Source organism: Netta rufina, assembly GCF_964035555.1.
Source record: "Netta rufina genome assembly, chromosome: 8".
Lineage (NCBI taxonomy): Eukaryota > Metazoa > Chordata > Aves > Anseriformes > Anatidae > Netta > Netta rufina.
In genome coordinates this window covers 29348030-29362315 of record NC_140131.1, presented here as the reverse complement: position 1 = coordinate 29362315, position 14286 = coordinate 29348030, and the positions used below count along the sequence as shown (strand labels likewise).

The following is a 14286-nucleotide window of genomic DNA, read 5'->3' as shown; positions in this document are numbered from 1 at the left end:
ACTTGGAAAAAAAAAAAAAAAAAAAGATTTCTCATCAACTACTTGCTAATTCCAATTCAAAACTTTCCGAGGGGGAAACAGAAGAAAGCATTTCCTAACACAAAGTCTCTACATAGTCATCCTCCCATCTCATCTGAAGGAAGAAATGCTTTGCAACAGAGAGAAAGATGAAGCCATACACTGAGATCTCACCAAGTCATCCTCAAGCAGGGCAATTCCTGCAGCCATCCTTCCCATAGCTTTCCCCACATCATCTCAGTCTTGCCTAGGCCAAGTATTATAAAAATAACATTGTTTGTCATGGATAAGAGGGTGTCAAATCAACTAGAAACACGAAAATAACATGAGGTCTTTATCCCCAGAAAATATAAAAATAAAAAATTCAGCAGACAAACTACTGCTCTGATAAGTAGAATCTGCACAGAATATACATTTATGATCTGTGATGGCTTTTGAGCTGTATAATTGTTTATTTATTTATTTATTTTTTTTATTGTAGGAGAGCCTAGCACATAAATAAGACATGCTTATTAATATGGTATGTCCTAGGCCAACTGACAGCTTGTTTTGTTTTGACATTTTACAGGGAGCTTACTGAAGGGACTATTTTGAAGATACACATTTATCATCTAAATGCTTGTTCAATCAAATGATACTGTGACCTCCTTATGACAAAATATCAGCAGAAGTAGCTTAGACACATTTGGTTCAAAAAGGCATGTTCGATTATTCTGATAAGAAATCTTTCCCTTCAATGAAATACATAACAAACCTAGGGCTAGCAGCAATTCTTATTAAAGGACAATTTCTACCACTTTCAAGTGACTAACCCAGGCTGGGAAGTGGTTAAAATATTTCTTCTTGCTTTAATATGAAAAATTATCAGTGGTAACATGGGTTTGCAAGAATGCCGTAGAAACATAATTTTGGTGCCCTAAACAGTAGAATTGTTTACTATCTTGAAACATTGGCATAACAAAAGAGATTTTAATGACAGAGTCATTAGAAAGTAGAACTGTGTTAAAAATTTGCATTAGTAACTCTAACTTTCCTTCTAGTAAAAATACCTAAAATATTTTCTTTATTTGATTATGCTATTTCAGAGGTTGTTTGCTCAAAGAATTATTCACATATAGCTTTACCTAACATTTGCATAGTACAACATCATCTTTGCAAAACCAGAAATTTTTATTACAAGAAACTAAAATAACTTTTAAAACAGCACAGTACTTACTCATGCAAAACATCTTGGCCTACCCAGGAGAGTATTGCCAGTATGTTCTTAGCTAAAATCATATTTTTCAGTCACATTTTTTTAAAAAGTCAGACATTACCTTTTCTAACGGGCTTTCTACTCGGGGTATGCTGATCACGGGCATCTGGGCCAGATTATCCATATGAGAATGTTCATGTTCTGGCTGACGTCCTCTGAAGTTATTTACCACACAAACAACCTAGAAGGGATTAGGAGGTAAACAGAATAGCTAAGGAACAACTCATTTTTTCAGCTTTGATCATGACATCTGTAATTAGGCAGAACTGACACTAGCTTTAGTCACAGCTTACAGTAGAAACACTGAAATATGAAGTTCATGTTTTACAGAAAATTCTTAATTAATATTTCATAACAAAAGATTTAAGTAAATTATTTTTTTGGATACATGCATCATCACAGAACCAAAAAGCCCTCTTAAAGCAAATACATTACTGAAGCTAAATAATATAATACTACTTATTAGCAATTTGTATGAATGAACGAACATCCAGAGCACGTGCAGCAGAATATGGTAATAACCTTACATGTACATGCCTTTGAAGGGCCTGCACCATCAAAGAATGGTACAGAACTCTTTTGACCAGCAAAGAATTTCTCAAATGGAGAGTGAGAAAGGGAGGATAAAAAGGCAAGGATCACCAAAAGGTTTGATCTGAACTCCATTCCAACAGTGTAGTAGTGACACTCACATAGGCATTTAGTAATGTGGCATAAAGCAATTTGTTCAGGTTTCTACTAATTCAGACACTCAGCCGAGACAATGCTTGCCAACTATATTATCTTCAAAACACAACTAAATTTGATGTCATGTTACTTAAATGAATTTATGCAACACAGCACAAAAGATAAGAAAATGTGCTAGACAGATTTCTTTTGTGCTCTATTTTGTAACTTTAGGGGCACAAACACAACACAAAAACTTAAAAATGCAAAAACAAATACAGCTCCAGGATACCTTGTGTTGAAGGAAACAACTGGAAGTGCCAGAAAGTATATTTTAGAGAAGACCTAAAGCTGCCCTCACATGTATCAGATGAGTGAAAATGCCCACCTCAGCCATTCCTGTGTGAGTTCACAGACAACGCCAATTTTGAGATCCAAGATCTTGAGATCAAGATCTTGAGATTCCAGAATCAATATCAAAAGAAATTTAATGGGGAAAAAAATCAGTTATATTTCAAAGTTATATTTAGTACTAATACAAGCTGTCAGACAGACAAACTTGCAGGCAATAAGGAGGAGTAAGTATTTCATTCTATAGTCTTGCACTGAAGTTATTGGTGAAGGTGATAAATAGATTAATGGCAGCTCTCTGACTGACACTGGCCTGTGACTAAAGATCTCGTATTGCAACACAGCTCCAGAAAAGGAAGAAGCTAAACAAGAATTTTTGATTGAGAATAACTTAGAATTTCAATTTAAGCCTGAATTAGTATGGAAAAAAAAATAAATCAAAGGGAGCATGAAGATTACTTTAAAGCCAGAAAATTATGAACTAATTCAGTGTAGATATCAATTACAACTTATTCAGCGTAGTTATCATTATACTGTATTTAATGTTTTATAAATTAAATTATGAATAAATGTTATTCTGAGGGATATGTACTTGCTTAAAGTAGGGCTTGATGCAAAAATCATTGGTTGAAACTCATTAGTCTGGTTTACATGAAAGTCGAAACAGATAATTTGATCAACCCATTATTTGGTATTTCTGAATGTATGTAAATATATCTAAGGAAACTGATACATTAAAAAAATAGAACCACCTTTGTCTGAAAAGTCAAGTTTACTAATACTTGCTAGGAGATACAAACCAATATACTGATATTTTTCCAACAGAAGTGACACAAATATACACTTACCAAAAACACTGCTATAGATATTCCAATTACAAATCCTGCTATTACATCTGACCAGTGATTTCGATACTCTGCTACTCTGTTGATTCCAGTAAGGAAAGCTAAGCACATTAAGCCCAAACACAGAACAGGTTTTGCAAGCCTTGTTCCTCTGGCTTTTACTGTGCTGGTGATATACATCTGAAAAGTAGAAAGGAAGAAAGTTTAAGACTGATTGACAATATATTCTACTAACTGGTGAAGAGAATCTCTGAAACTTCAGGAGTGGGAGGATATAAAGAACCAAGAAAGTAAAAGTGTTACACAAGATAAAGTCTTCACACTCTTTTCTCAGAGGAAACTCTTCTTACAGAATAAGAGTTAGACCACAGTAATTTTATGTCTTATGTGAACCTGGAAAACCCCCAAAAGAACACAATAATTAGACAATTCTATCCTATCATTCTCAATTTACGCATTTATTTATACAGAGAAGTAGACTGACTTTTCATATCCCGGTGTTAGCAATAATAGCAAGAGATCTTCTCTTGAAAGGTGCTACATCAAGGCCTGGTTTTTACTAGCAAATGCCTTTCTTCCTCATACATGGCTTCTCCATGTTATTAACTAGAGACTTCACAGAATCACAGAATCATCTAGGTTGGAAGAGACCTCCAAGATCACTGTCAAAAAGCAATGAAAATTGAACTAGATATCAGCATCTACTTATATAAACAAAATGTAATAGTTTTAACCAGTGCTGGATGGACACAATCCCATACCTCACAGACACTGACTGAAGATATTTAGTACTAATTTCCCACATAAACCAATCTAAATACAGAAACTTTTATACAAACTCCAAGAAATTGAAATGCCTAGCTCTGTTTGCCATCTAACTGTCCCTGTGCAGTACAACTGAATTAAAAGCAGTGTGTGGTAGTAGACCAGCTCTTCTGCCCTAAGAGTAGGTGCATTAAGGACTACAGGGTTTAAGCCAGTGCTTCCCAAATTCTGATGGTCCAATGGGAGAAATGAATTTCAAAGCTCTGAACTTCCATTCTCCTGTTTATACTTAATCTTGGTGTTAAGGCTGTTTGAAAGTTTCACCCTGAAAAGTAATACTTCAGCTGAATAGGATTTTGAGAGGGAAAAAAGTACTTACTTTCTGTAGAAGATCCTTCTGCAGCTAAGCCACCAAAATCCATAAATCCTTCACATTTAGACAAAACGCTATGGTTTTAGGACTGAAGAACAGAAGTTTCTTTATGGGGTTTCACTAGAAACTCAAACTGTAATGTCAATACTTTGAATTGCAAAGGGAAACAGATGAATCTGCACTAACAAACTGGTACCTTTCTAGCTAACAAACGGGCAGCCCTTTGGCTTGTTTCTCACCATCTGAAATTTCAGCTGAATTGGCTCACTAACAAGTTAGGCACTGCTGCAATAATCCAGTCAAGAAAAATATCAGAAAGTGTGGTTACAGTTAGGGTAATTTAACCTCCAGGAAGGAAGGAGTGGTCAGAGCTTGTCTGATAAGAACATCTGCCAGTCATTTTGTTCAATGACACTAGAGAAATAATCAAGGCATAAGGGGGAAAAAAAACAACTAACATAAGCAGGCAGATTAAAATCACAGCAGAGTACTGCAACACACACATTACATCATCAACGTACCTTATGTGCCAAACAGCAGACTAATAGCATGCTTTCAACTAGTGCAAACAGTGCAAAGTTTTGAAAAAAAAGTTTAGGGTTGTACTTCCAACCCACAGTTATCCTTTGTCCTTCCTAGTTCATTTAAGAAATAGTGTTTCTCCTTTTTCTGACTAGCCTTTCATCTTAGGTCCTTTTTTTTTTTTTTTTCTTTTTTTTTTTTCCCCCTCAAACTCTCTTCTTTAGTGAGTTGCTCTTACCATGTGGAATGCTGATAAGATAACTGCAGCTTTCATTTCCAGCTCTTTAGCCCCAGCAACTTTTCTTCAAGCTACAGGACAGTGCATGCTGAGTCACCCAGCAACCCTCTCTTTGAGCGAGTCTCGCTGTACTTGTGGATACCACTGTTGGGTAACATTAACACTGTGTGTTAGAACATCTGGTGCTTGAGAAAATAGTGTAGTATTCTGAATGCCCAGGAAATCTTAGTGATGTATTTCATTTCTATAACATCTAGTCATCATCCAAGCAGATGATCTCAATTTTTATGAAGTCAAAACACAATGTAAATAGCTGATTCTTCAGTACTTCAGTCAAACTTCAGCTTTGTATTAGAAATGTTGAACTGAAGAGTGATCTGCAGAAAATTCTCAGTAACTCTTTTTAAAATAAGCATGTCCTTCAAATCTTTACTCAGACAAAGCACTCAGCAAGCAGAAACAACTGCAGCCTTGTGTTGTGCCTCTTGCGACTAACAAAGACCCCATTTGCTATGTCCCCTCCTATGCACAGAGGCAAGATTGCCATACCCAGTCCATTATTCACAATAACCAGAGGGATCTGCCAGCATGGGTACCATTTTTATCTTTTCTTAAAGGTGAGCCTCCAAGATATTATGGACGGTATTCTATTAATCAAGAGAAAGAGAGCAAACTTCTCTTACTGGAATATGACATTGACAAGTCTACATGTTTTCAAAGCTCTGTATAGGAAACACTGAATCCGGCAAGTCAGGACTCACAGACGTACATTTCTAATCTTTTCCTCTAGCAGCTCTAGTACTAATTGACTTATCAGTCAATTCAGTCAAAGATCTGATTCCCATTAAAAATAAAATGTAATTAAGTAGCTTTCTTCTTCTTGATTCTGGAAGAAAAGCTCCATACACAGACACAAACGTAGCAAGGTCCATTTTAGTTAGAGTGGAGCTAGTCGTCAGGTTGGGCACACCAGCCAGGATGAGGGTTAATTTTCCTGTCTGATCAATCAGACCGTGTCCCAGGAAGTGGGGAGGCAGATGCCCTCCATGCTTGCTGTTTTGGTTCCCCTTGAAGCAGATGGTCAGGGGGTACTGACAAAGGGACAAACCAGTCTGTTAGTGGGCAGAGGAAAATGACTCATGAAGCAACAAGCAGAAATGGGAGGAATCATTGTACAGGCACCTGTCCCAGGCAGCACTCCAAATAAACATGACTATGTTTTGTTTTGCTCTTATAGTGTAATAGCACTAAAAGAAAAAAAAAAAAAAAAGGAAAGAAAAAAAAAAGAAAGACTCCTGCAAGTAATATAAGTTACAGATCTTCCACCTGAGGAATGCACAGTTTTCAACATTTGTAACAGCAACAAGAAACGAGATAGTAAGAGATCAAAAACATGGAAAAGTAGTGGGCTAGGATGTAGTTTGCAACCAAGTTCAATGCTTAGTTTGAATCCTGCCTGGTAATATAAAAGCCCTCCAGCTTCCTTGATTGGAAGGAATTACTGGGTCAAATTATTACCAGAGCAAACCACCACAGTCCTATCCTTAAAATCATCTGGGCCTCACTGCAACCCAAACTGCCCACTGAAGATTTTTTTTAATTTTAGTTATTTTGAAGACTTCTCCAGTTTTCTTGATATGCATTGCAGCAATTATTGAAGACCCTTGGCGAAACTTGGGTTTCAAAGTCAGAGGCCTGGGTTGGCAAAAGGAAAAGGAAGTTCTAGGAATTCTGGAACTTACTATGAAGTGTCCCACTAAGAACTCCGCACAGTTGTAATTTTAAGCAACTGGAAGAGGTATTCTTCAACTTATCAAGACAGTAAGATACATTCAAATATTAACTAGAACTAGTTCAGTCTACAGAGGTCATTATCTTGAGTGACTGAATTGTAATGAAGAACTGACTGAGAAGAAATCTCCAGAGGTCTTTAGATAAATCCCCAAACCAAATTGTAACGTTACTTTGCTATCCAGTGTGAAGCATCCAATATATGAAGAGCTGTACAATCAGTGTCAGCAGATACTTTTACTCACTGAGCCATATACCAAAAAGAAATCCCACTTTCCTAACACTGTCCCTGAAAAGCTTCCAAAATCCTTTAATCCTTCAACTTCTCAAAAAATAAAATTAAAATTAAAAAGGCAACAACAAACCAGACTCCAAGATTCTGTTGCAACTCAATAGTCCCTTAAAGCCTATCAGAGGCCCATCATGCCCCTGTCAGCTACCCACTGAATGGGACCCAAATGGGCACTTCAAGAAAAAGATCTTCAGAGATGAGCAGAGACCTGCACCTAAAGACTGGATCAAGGAGCAACACTGGGCAGTGTCATCATCACCTTGCCAGCACTGTAACCCAGACGGCATTGTCTTTTCCCAGTGACTTATAAACACATTAAACAACAGGGATGATACAGCAACGTCCAGAAGCAAGAACCTTGCAGAACAGAAGATCAAGGTCCCAACAAAAGCTCTGCAGATGGGAAAGAATTATTTGTCAGCTTCATCTGCTAGCCCTGCCTGAGGCTGTAGTTGTGGCCAGGGGTTCACTGTACAGAGCAACAAAAGCAGCCCATGGACCTAAGGGCTATGTTTATTATAAAAACATTAAACCTCTATCATTACATCTGCTCCTCTATCATTACAAATCCAAAACAGGTCTGAAATGAATCTGATAGCATCAAGTCCAAAAATCATGCTTTGGATAGGTTAGTTGCCTACTGCTCATCCAACGCAGTAAGAAAAAGCAACATTTTGTAGAATTAAACAAAATTTGTTTTAAACTACAGCCAGCAATGATCAATCCCCTAGGTTTGCAGCAACAAAGGACAACTGTTAGTCATAGTCTCATATTTAAATCCATGGAAATAGATTGACTACATCTTCATAGACCACTTTAAAATCCTACCAAAAAAAGACTCATGACTTCTCATTTTCGTGTCAGTTGTGGAGAAAAAAAAAAAAAAAAAAAAAAAAAGTATGTGCATAAGGGCTGCTTCAAAATATATCTCTAATCATCCAGGCTGTGTCAGCTTATGCATATTAAAATGTGTCTCATACAATTATATTCTATTTAATAAACCCACAACGTTTGCCTCAATACCTATGTCAGCAGATGTTGTTCAGCTGAGAAAGGGTGAATTGCAATGCTGATAAGAAGTGACTGCTGATGCAGTCAACTTATTATCCGAACTTCAGCACACACATGCACACACACACACACGAGATCTAAGATGAGTTGAGCAGACAGCTAAGAAAATATCCAGCCAGCTAAGGTACAGATTTTGGAATAATTTATGGTAGTTTATTATGAAGATTTTGGTACACTAGGGATAAATAAACCTAAAACTCTGAAGAAGGTAAGTAATGGAACCTTGAAAGCATCTGCATTTTGAGCAGGGTAGAGAAAACATCTAACCATAGTGCTGCCATTCAACGTTTCAGCTGCTGAGTCTCGATAGGTCCTGAGAGAAAGCAGTGGAGACAAACACTACAGAGAGGCCTAAATATTAGCAGTACAATTGTTTGCAAAAGCCTGTACTTTCAGCAGGAGGGGAATTCAAAGTTACCATAGCAGCCACCCACTCACAAAAGAGGGGAGGGGGGGGAAAAGGAAAACTCAAGAACTTAGATGAAAAAAACCTATTGTTAACAAGACAATATGCACAGATGCTAGGTGATAAGGACATGGCTGCACTTACATGGAACAAGACCAGGGAATTATTAGATAAAGCATAGGTTTTGATTTCAAATGGGCTGATCATTGAAATATGACTGATCAGTGAAGCCTGGCTGTTTACGTCACCACTTCAGAAAGCAAGGACGCTGGATCAGCTTGTTGCCTGCTTATGTCTTTGAGCTGGTTTCATTTTGTGCACAGCTGGCTGAAATGTCCAGGGAAGATTCTGAAACAATCCCTCTCTCTCCCCCAGATATTTCTGTTAACCAAAAAGAAAGCACATTTTGTATCAGAAAGGATATGCTCATGCTACTAGCTGAGTAGTATATGGAGGTCTTTATGTCCGTGCTCTCAATAACTTTTGTACCACAGCTCATACAAAGACTAGGCTACTGTTTAAATATTCCTCTCCAGTGAATAATGATGAGAAAGTTGTTATTCAGGGCCAACTTTCCCAATAAACATCATGACAGTGTAAGGACATGACCTCAGATACTAGAACATTGCATTTCTTTCCCTGGTGTGTAACAAACAGTATTTTTAGCTGCAAAAAATGCAACTGTTTTTTTTTTTTTTTAATTATTATTATTTTTTAAAAGAGTGACAATATTGCAGCAAGGACCTAAATCTTCAGGCTAGCACTCAGCTGATACATCACAGTAATTAATTTCTTCAGGCAGCCCGTAAGAGCTCAGAAATCCTGTCTGCAGTTCACAGTGCTTTGGTTAAGTGATGACACTGTCATGTATCGCAATGATAAACTAGTGACATGGGATATATCCATTTCCACAGTTACGGAAAGATTATGAAGTCATTAAATAGATCACATTGTTTTCCCCTTTTGATGTTGTTAATCATATATTGACCAGAGACACCATAAAATTTGCTTGAAGTACTGTAGCTCATAACAAAAACCATGAGGTATTAGGCCTTATCAATGCCTACTTTAAAAGAAAAATGTATTTATACTATTTTTTTTCTGCTCTGCAGCAGCTGAACAGTTGGTTTCCTTTAGTTACTGTGACTCATGGCAACAGTGGAAATCCAACTTTGCAGATGGATGAGAAAAATAGGAGCAATTAAAATGTAGAAAGCTGAATATTTTCTAAAATAGCTTGCACCAAATTTAGAGGTATGTTTCAGTGAAGCAAAGCCTCAGATATCTCCCCAAATAAAGACAATACTATTAGGAGTCTTACACTTGCCTCAAGTTAGAATAAAATTTAATTGCTCATCTCTTATTTGCAGATAACACTTCTCCTGTACTAACTGATAATCCAAATCTCTAGGTGGCATTGCCCACAAGGAACTTCAGATAAGTGTTGCTGTTAGGGCTGCAGATTTTAAGCAACTGTCTCTAAAACCAGATCCAGAAGAACAGCATTGGCACATTGCCTGTGGATGGTTTGAGATCTTTGCCATGTATCGAGTATCAGCTGACAAGTATCAGCTTCCAGATCAATCAAGAATTAAGGCAGTTTATTAAATATATATGCTCAAAAGTAATACACATAAGTAATACACACTCACAGAAGCGTGTGTATATATGTGTGTATATACATACATGCACACATAGGTACATGCACCCCAACACAGACCACTGCTGAAACACTCCGGGCACAGAAGGGATGACTGCTGCTACGACCAGCAAGGCACACACCTGCCCTGCTCCCCAGTGACACTGAGGGAAGCCTTGGGTCCTTCCAGTGGGCCATAAAGGAACGCAATTGCAAGCCCAGGTCAGGTGGAAGATTTCCACAGGGGTGCCCTAGCAACAGTCAACTAAGAAAATGCTCTTCTGCTTGTGAAAGGCACAACATGCGCTCCAGACTAAGGCAGGGAACATTGCACTGAGTTATCTGAGCAAGACTCATGACTACTGCCCTCTCACCTGCCTCCCAGCACCAGCTCTGATGCCAGTCAGTGAACAGCAGTTTGTCCCAGCCCTGCTCATCACTCCACGTGTCAGAGAGGAGAGAGGGAAGAAAGGATGGACCGTATTGTAGCCTGCTTAAATGCAGTATAAGAGCCTGAGCACCTATGTACCTATAAATACCAATTCTGGTACCTATGGATATGCACAGATCCAGAAAACTTGTGAGATCACTTACATGTGCCCACTCCTCTCCTTTACCCCACCAAAGCCACATGCAATTCTACTAATGCGTACTCAGATAAAACACAGAAAGGGACTACTACCAGTCACAGATAATCCCTACCTTTTTTCTTTACCACCTAGCACAGCCTTTTCCCAGATTTTCTGGAAACAAGGAAAAAGTAAACCAAGAACATGGTTATCCTACACACCAATAACCATTCTGAACAATTTACCCTCCCTCTGCATTGCCCTAGACACTTCCTTAGCTTTCAAGGCTCAGAGGACCACTACATCTGTAACTGTCAGAATGAAGTCAATGAATCAAATTCTCAAAGGCTTCACAGTAACACACAGAAGGTTTGCATACAGAAAACCAAAATTCAACAGTTGCTTTATTTTCCCTCCATTCCTCCCCCCACCAATAGTTTGAGACATGTACTCTCAGAATTATAGTGACATTAAATAGCACAATATACTTACAGCCAGATACATAGCTGCATATACGCTTAGTGCTGCTTCTTTGGATGGGAATGTCTTTCTGGCTTTCATGATAAGGTCTGGGTTTCCCGTACAGGCATGCGCACTACTGATGAATTGTGTATACTGTTTACATCCAAGTGCTGTATAGTTGGGTTTACAAAGTGCAAGAAAATGTGGTGCAAGATTCCCTGTTACTACTTGTCCAGCATTTACAAAGATGTCCGTAGCAAACAGTCCAAATGCGTAAATTCCTAAAGAGGGAAACAAAGAGTTAAATATCCTGACAATTTCACTCCAGGACAACATATTATAATATTTATTGCAGTAACAAATCAGCTCCTTCCATTTAGGAACACAAACAACTCCCAAGTGTACAGAGACAAGACTGTACCCTAAAGATCCTGGATGATGTTGGAGATTATAATCTCCTACACAACCACAGAAATGATGATGAGACATACCCACACACCCAATCTCTCTCCATCCTTCAGGGGAGTATGCTCACCTCTCATACAAACAGCCTGCCTTCCTGAGCCCCCTAGCCACATGTCTCTACCTGTTCAGCGTAGCTAGCTATGCTGGCATCTAGCCTTTGCCTATGTTCACTAAACAGAAGTGACAAAGGCAAATTCTTCACCCCAAAAGTCTGTTTCAGAACCAGAGAAGTCAGGGTCTAAGTGGTAAGGAAACTTGAAAAAAATGTAACACGTACTGGACATTTTCTTTTCTCTCTCATCTGTAAGGAAGATGAAGTACTGAATAATTTAATACTATCATGCACGAGTTGTCTTCATCTGCCTGCTACTGTGTACAACTCTACGCATGGCATATTAATCATATTATCAACACAATGAGCTAAATATATATATATATGAGGAGCTTCTTATGCTAAAGCATATTTCTAGTCAGACATATCAGCAAAGCATTAAGCATATGTACTTCTTGTTCATTAGAAAGGAATGCATGTATCTGATGATTTAAAAGAAAACAGATTTCTCCTATTCTGAAGTCTCTTTCTATCCTTTTGGAAGCAGAAAACAAGCTCTGGAAAAAAATGCAAACACAGTGCTCTGACTGGGAGACTAAGCCAGCAGATGTGTGTTTAAATTCCACCTGAGCTACAGATTTCCTGTATTTCCATAGGCAAATCAATTTGCCCTTCCCATACTTCAACTCCCTATGAATATAGTGTGAGTTCTGGCAGTTCCCAGCTTCCTGGGGCACCGTGAGGATGAGGACATTAATGGATGCACACCACAGCAGACACGATGCCACAGAAGCATGTGCATTTTTAAAGGTCAGGTTTTTCTCCTCTGCAAAACTGGAATACCAAGCACTGGTATTCTGGCTGGTCAGCAAGGTCACACTAACGTTAATTCACCCTGAGCAGCTAGGCACTAGTGAGCAAAGGATTGTGCCCAGGCACTGCACAGGAGGGCCCTTTCAGCAAGCCCTGGGGATGTGCACTGCCCCAGAATAGGTGGCCACATTGCTTTCTGTGAGCATAATGGGTAGTGATGCCTTGCCTGGTGGAACAGTGCAAAGGCCGCTGTGCATCCCTGCCCTCCCACCAGCTTTGGTTTTTGCTTCTGAGAGCAAGGAGGGCCCACCAAGCGGGAAGGCAGCACTGACACTGACTGCACAGCCCCTGCACGGAGCAACTGGAGCAGGAGGAGCTCCTCCGCATCGCTCCCGCCCCCCTTCTGCATCTATGCAAGACAGTCTCACCCTGAATGACTTCCAGCACTCCTGTGTGACAGTGAGCAATCGTGCTCGCAGACGGCGGGCACGGCTGCGCACAAAGCTGCACAGACACAGCTGTACGCCCCTTCCTGCCCCAGCAGCAGGGGCACACCGAGGATCAGCTGCCCCGGGGCTTCGTGCTCCAGCTGCTTCTCTTAGATATAAGGGAGAAGCAAATAACTGACAGAGAGCCCTGCTATGACGTCCCTGTATGCATTAAAAAGCAGCATCTGGGAATATTCAGCAGACATTGTTTGTGGTGGTACTTCCCTCCCCAAAATACAATTCCATGAAATAAGTGGAAAGCATGACATTTCTTACTCACTGAAGCTGGGAGAGGGTTGGGGTTTTTTGTTTGTTTGTTTTGTTACAGCTGACTTCTGCAGACCAAGGATTTCATTCAGTCCTCTATCAATGATTATAATACATGCTCCAGGCTGGGAAAGTACCTAAACGGTGCTTGCTTTCAGACATACGTTTATATCCCAACGTCCTCAATTTTGGCTGCTGTATGTGTGTACAACCAAAAGGAAACTACTGACCATAGATATGGCATACGGATATTTCCCTTCTCCATTTCACCCTAGTCAGAGCTCAGCAGTTGTCTTTTGCCTCTCATGGTCCCAATTTTTTCTATTCTTCCTGCTGTTTCTGCAACTGTTTTTTTATCCAAAATTCCAAGAAACTTAATTTGCTCCCCAAAAGGAAAGAAGCCACTGCACCCAAGTTAAGACTACACATGAAACACTGAATATTTTCCCCACGTTAGATTTAAGACATATTTGATTACTCTCATCACTCAGAAAATGGAAACATTAATTTGCTCATACCAAGGAATCTGATGGTTCTGCGCACCAGTGGATTTATATAACAACAGTCTCCAGTTAATATTGTTTTTTCTTGGTTTTCAAAATCCTTTGTAGCTAACTGTAGGCAAAACACTGCAGTTTCTCCAACGATAATCTTAGGGGGAGGAGAAAAAGGGGAGAAAAATGGTACATCAGATTACAGCAAATAAAATATACTAGTATTACAGAGATGGCAATCTCATCTTAAGGAAACAAAACCAAACCAGCACAAAACACAACATAAGCGATCCAAGTTCTGTAAGTTAATCTTCTTAGGAGGAAAATAGGCCATATGGCTTGCTATACTTTATTTGCACTGAGAGAACGAACTTCTCTAACCAGGACTTGGAATCAACAAAACATAACCTAGTTTTCAGAAAGAGGGAAAAAAGAATAACTATT

General features: G+C 39.0%; 1 protein-coding gene across 1 annotated transcript in view; it reads right to left on the bottom strand.

The window, feature by feature from the left end:
• The window catches only part of PLPPR5 (phospholipid phosphatase related 5), a gene marked incomplete at both ends in the record, with an annotated part of 41115 nt that overhangs the window by 6486 nt on the left and 20343 nt on the right, over positions 1-14286 (bottom strand). The window contains 4 exons of the mRNA XM_084291095.1: positions 1335-1454; positions 3139-3315; positions 11294-11544; positions 13867-13999. Coding sequence (XP_084147221.1) covers positions 1335-1454; positions 3139-3315; positions 11294-11544; positions 13867-13999 — 681 coding nt within the window. The remainder of the gene's footprint in view (positions 1-1334; positions 1455-3138; positions 3316-11293; positions 11545-13866; positions 14000-14286) is intronic.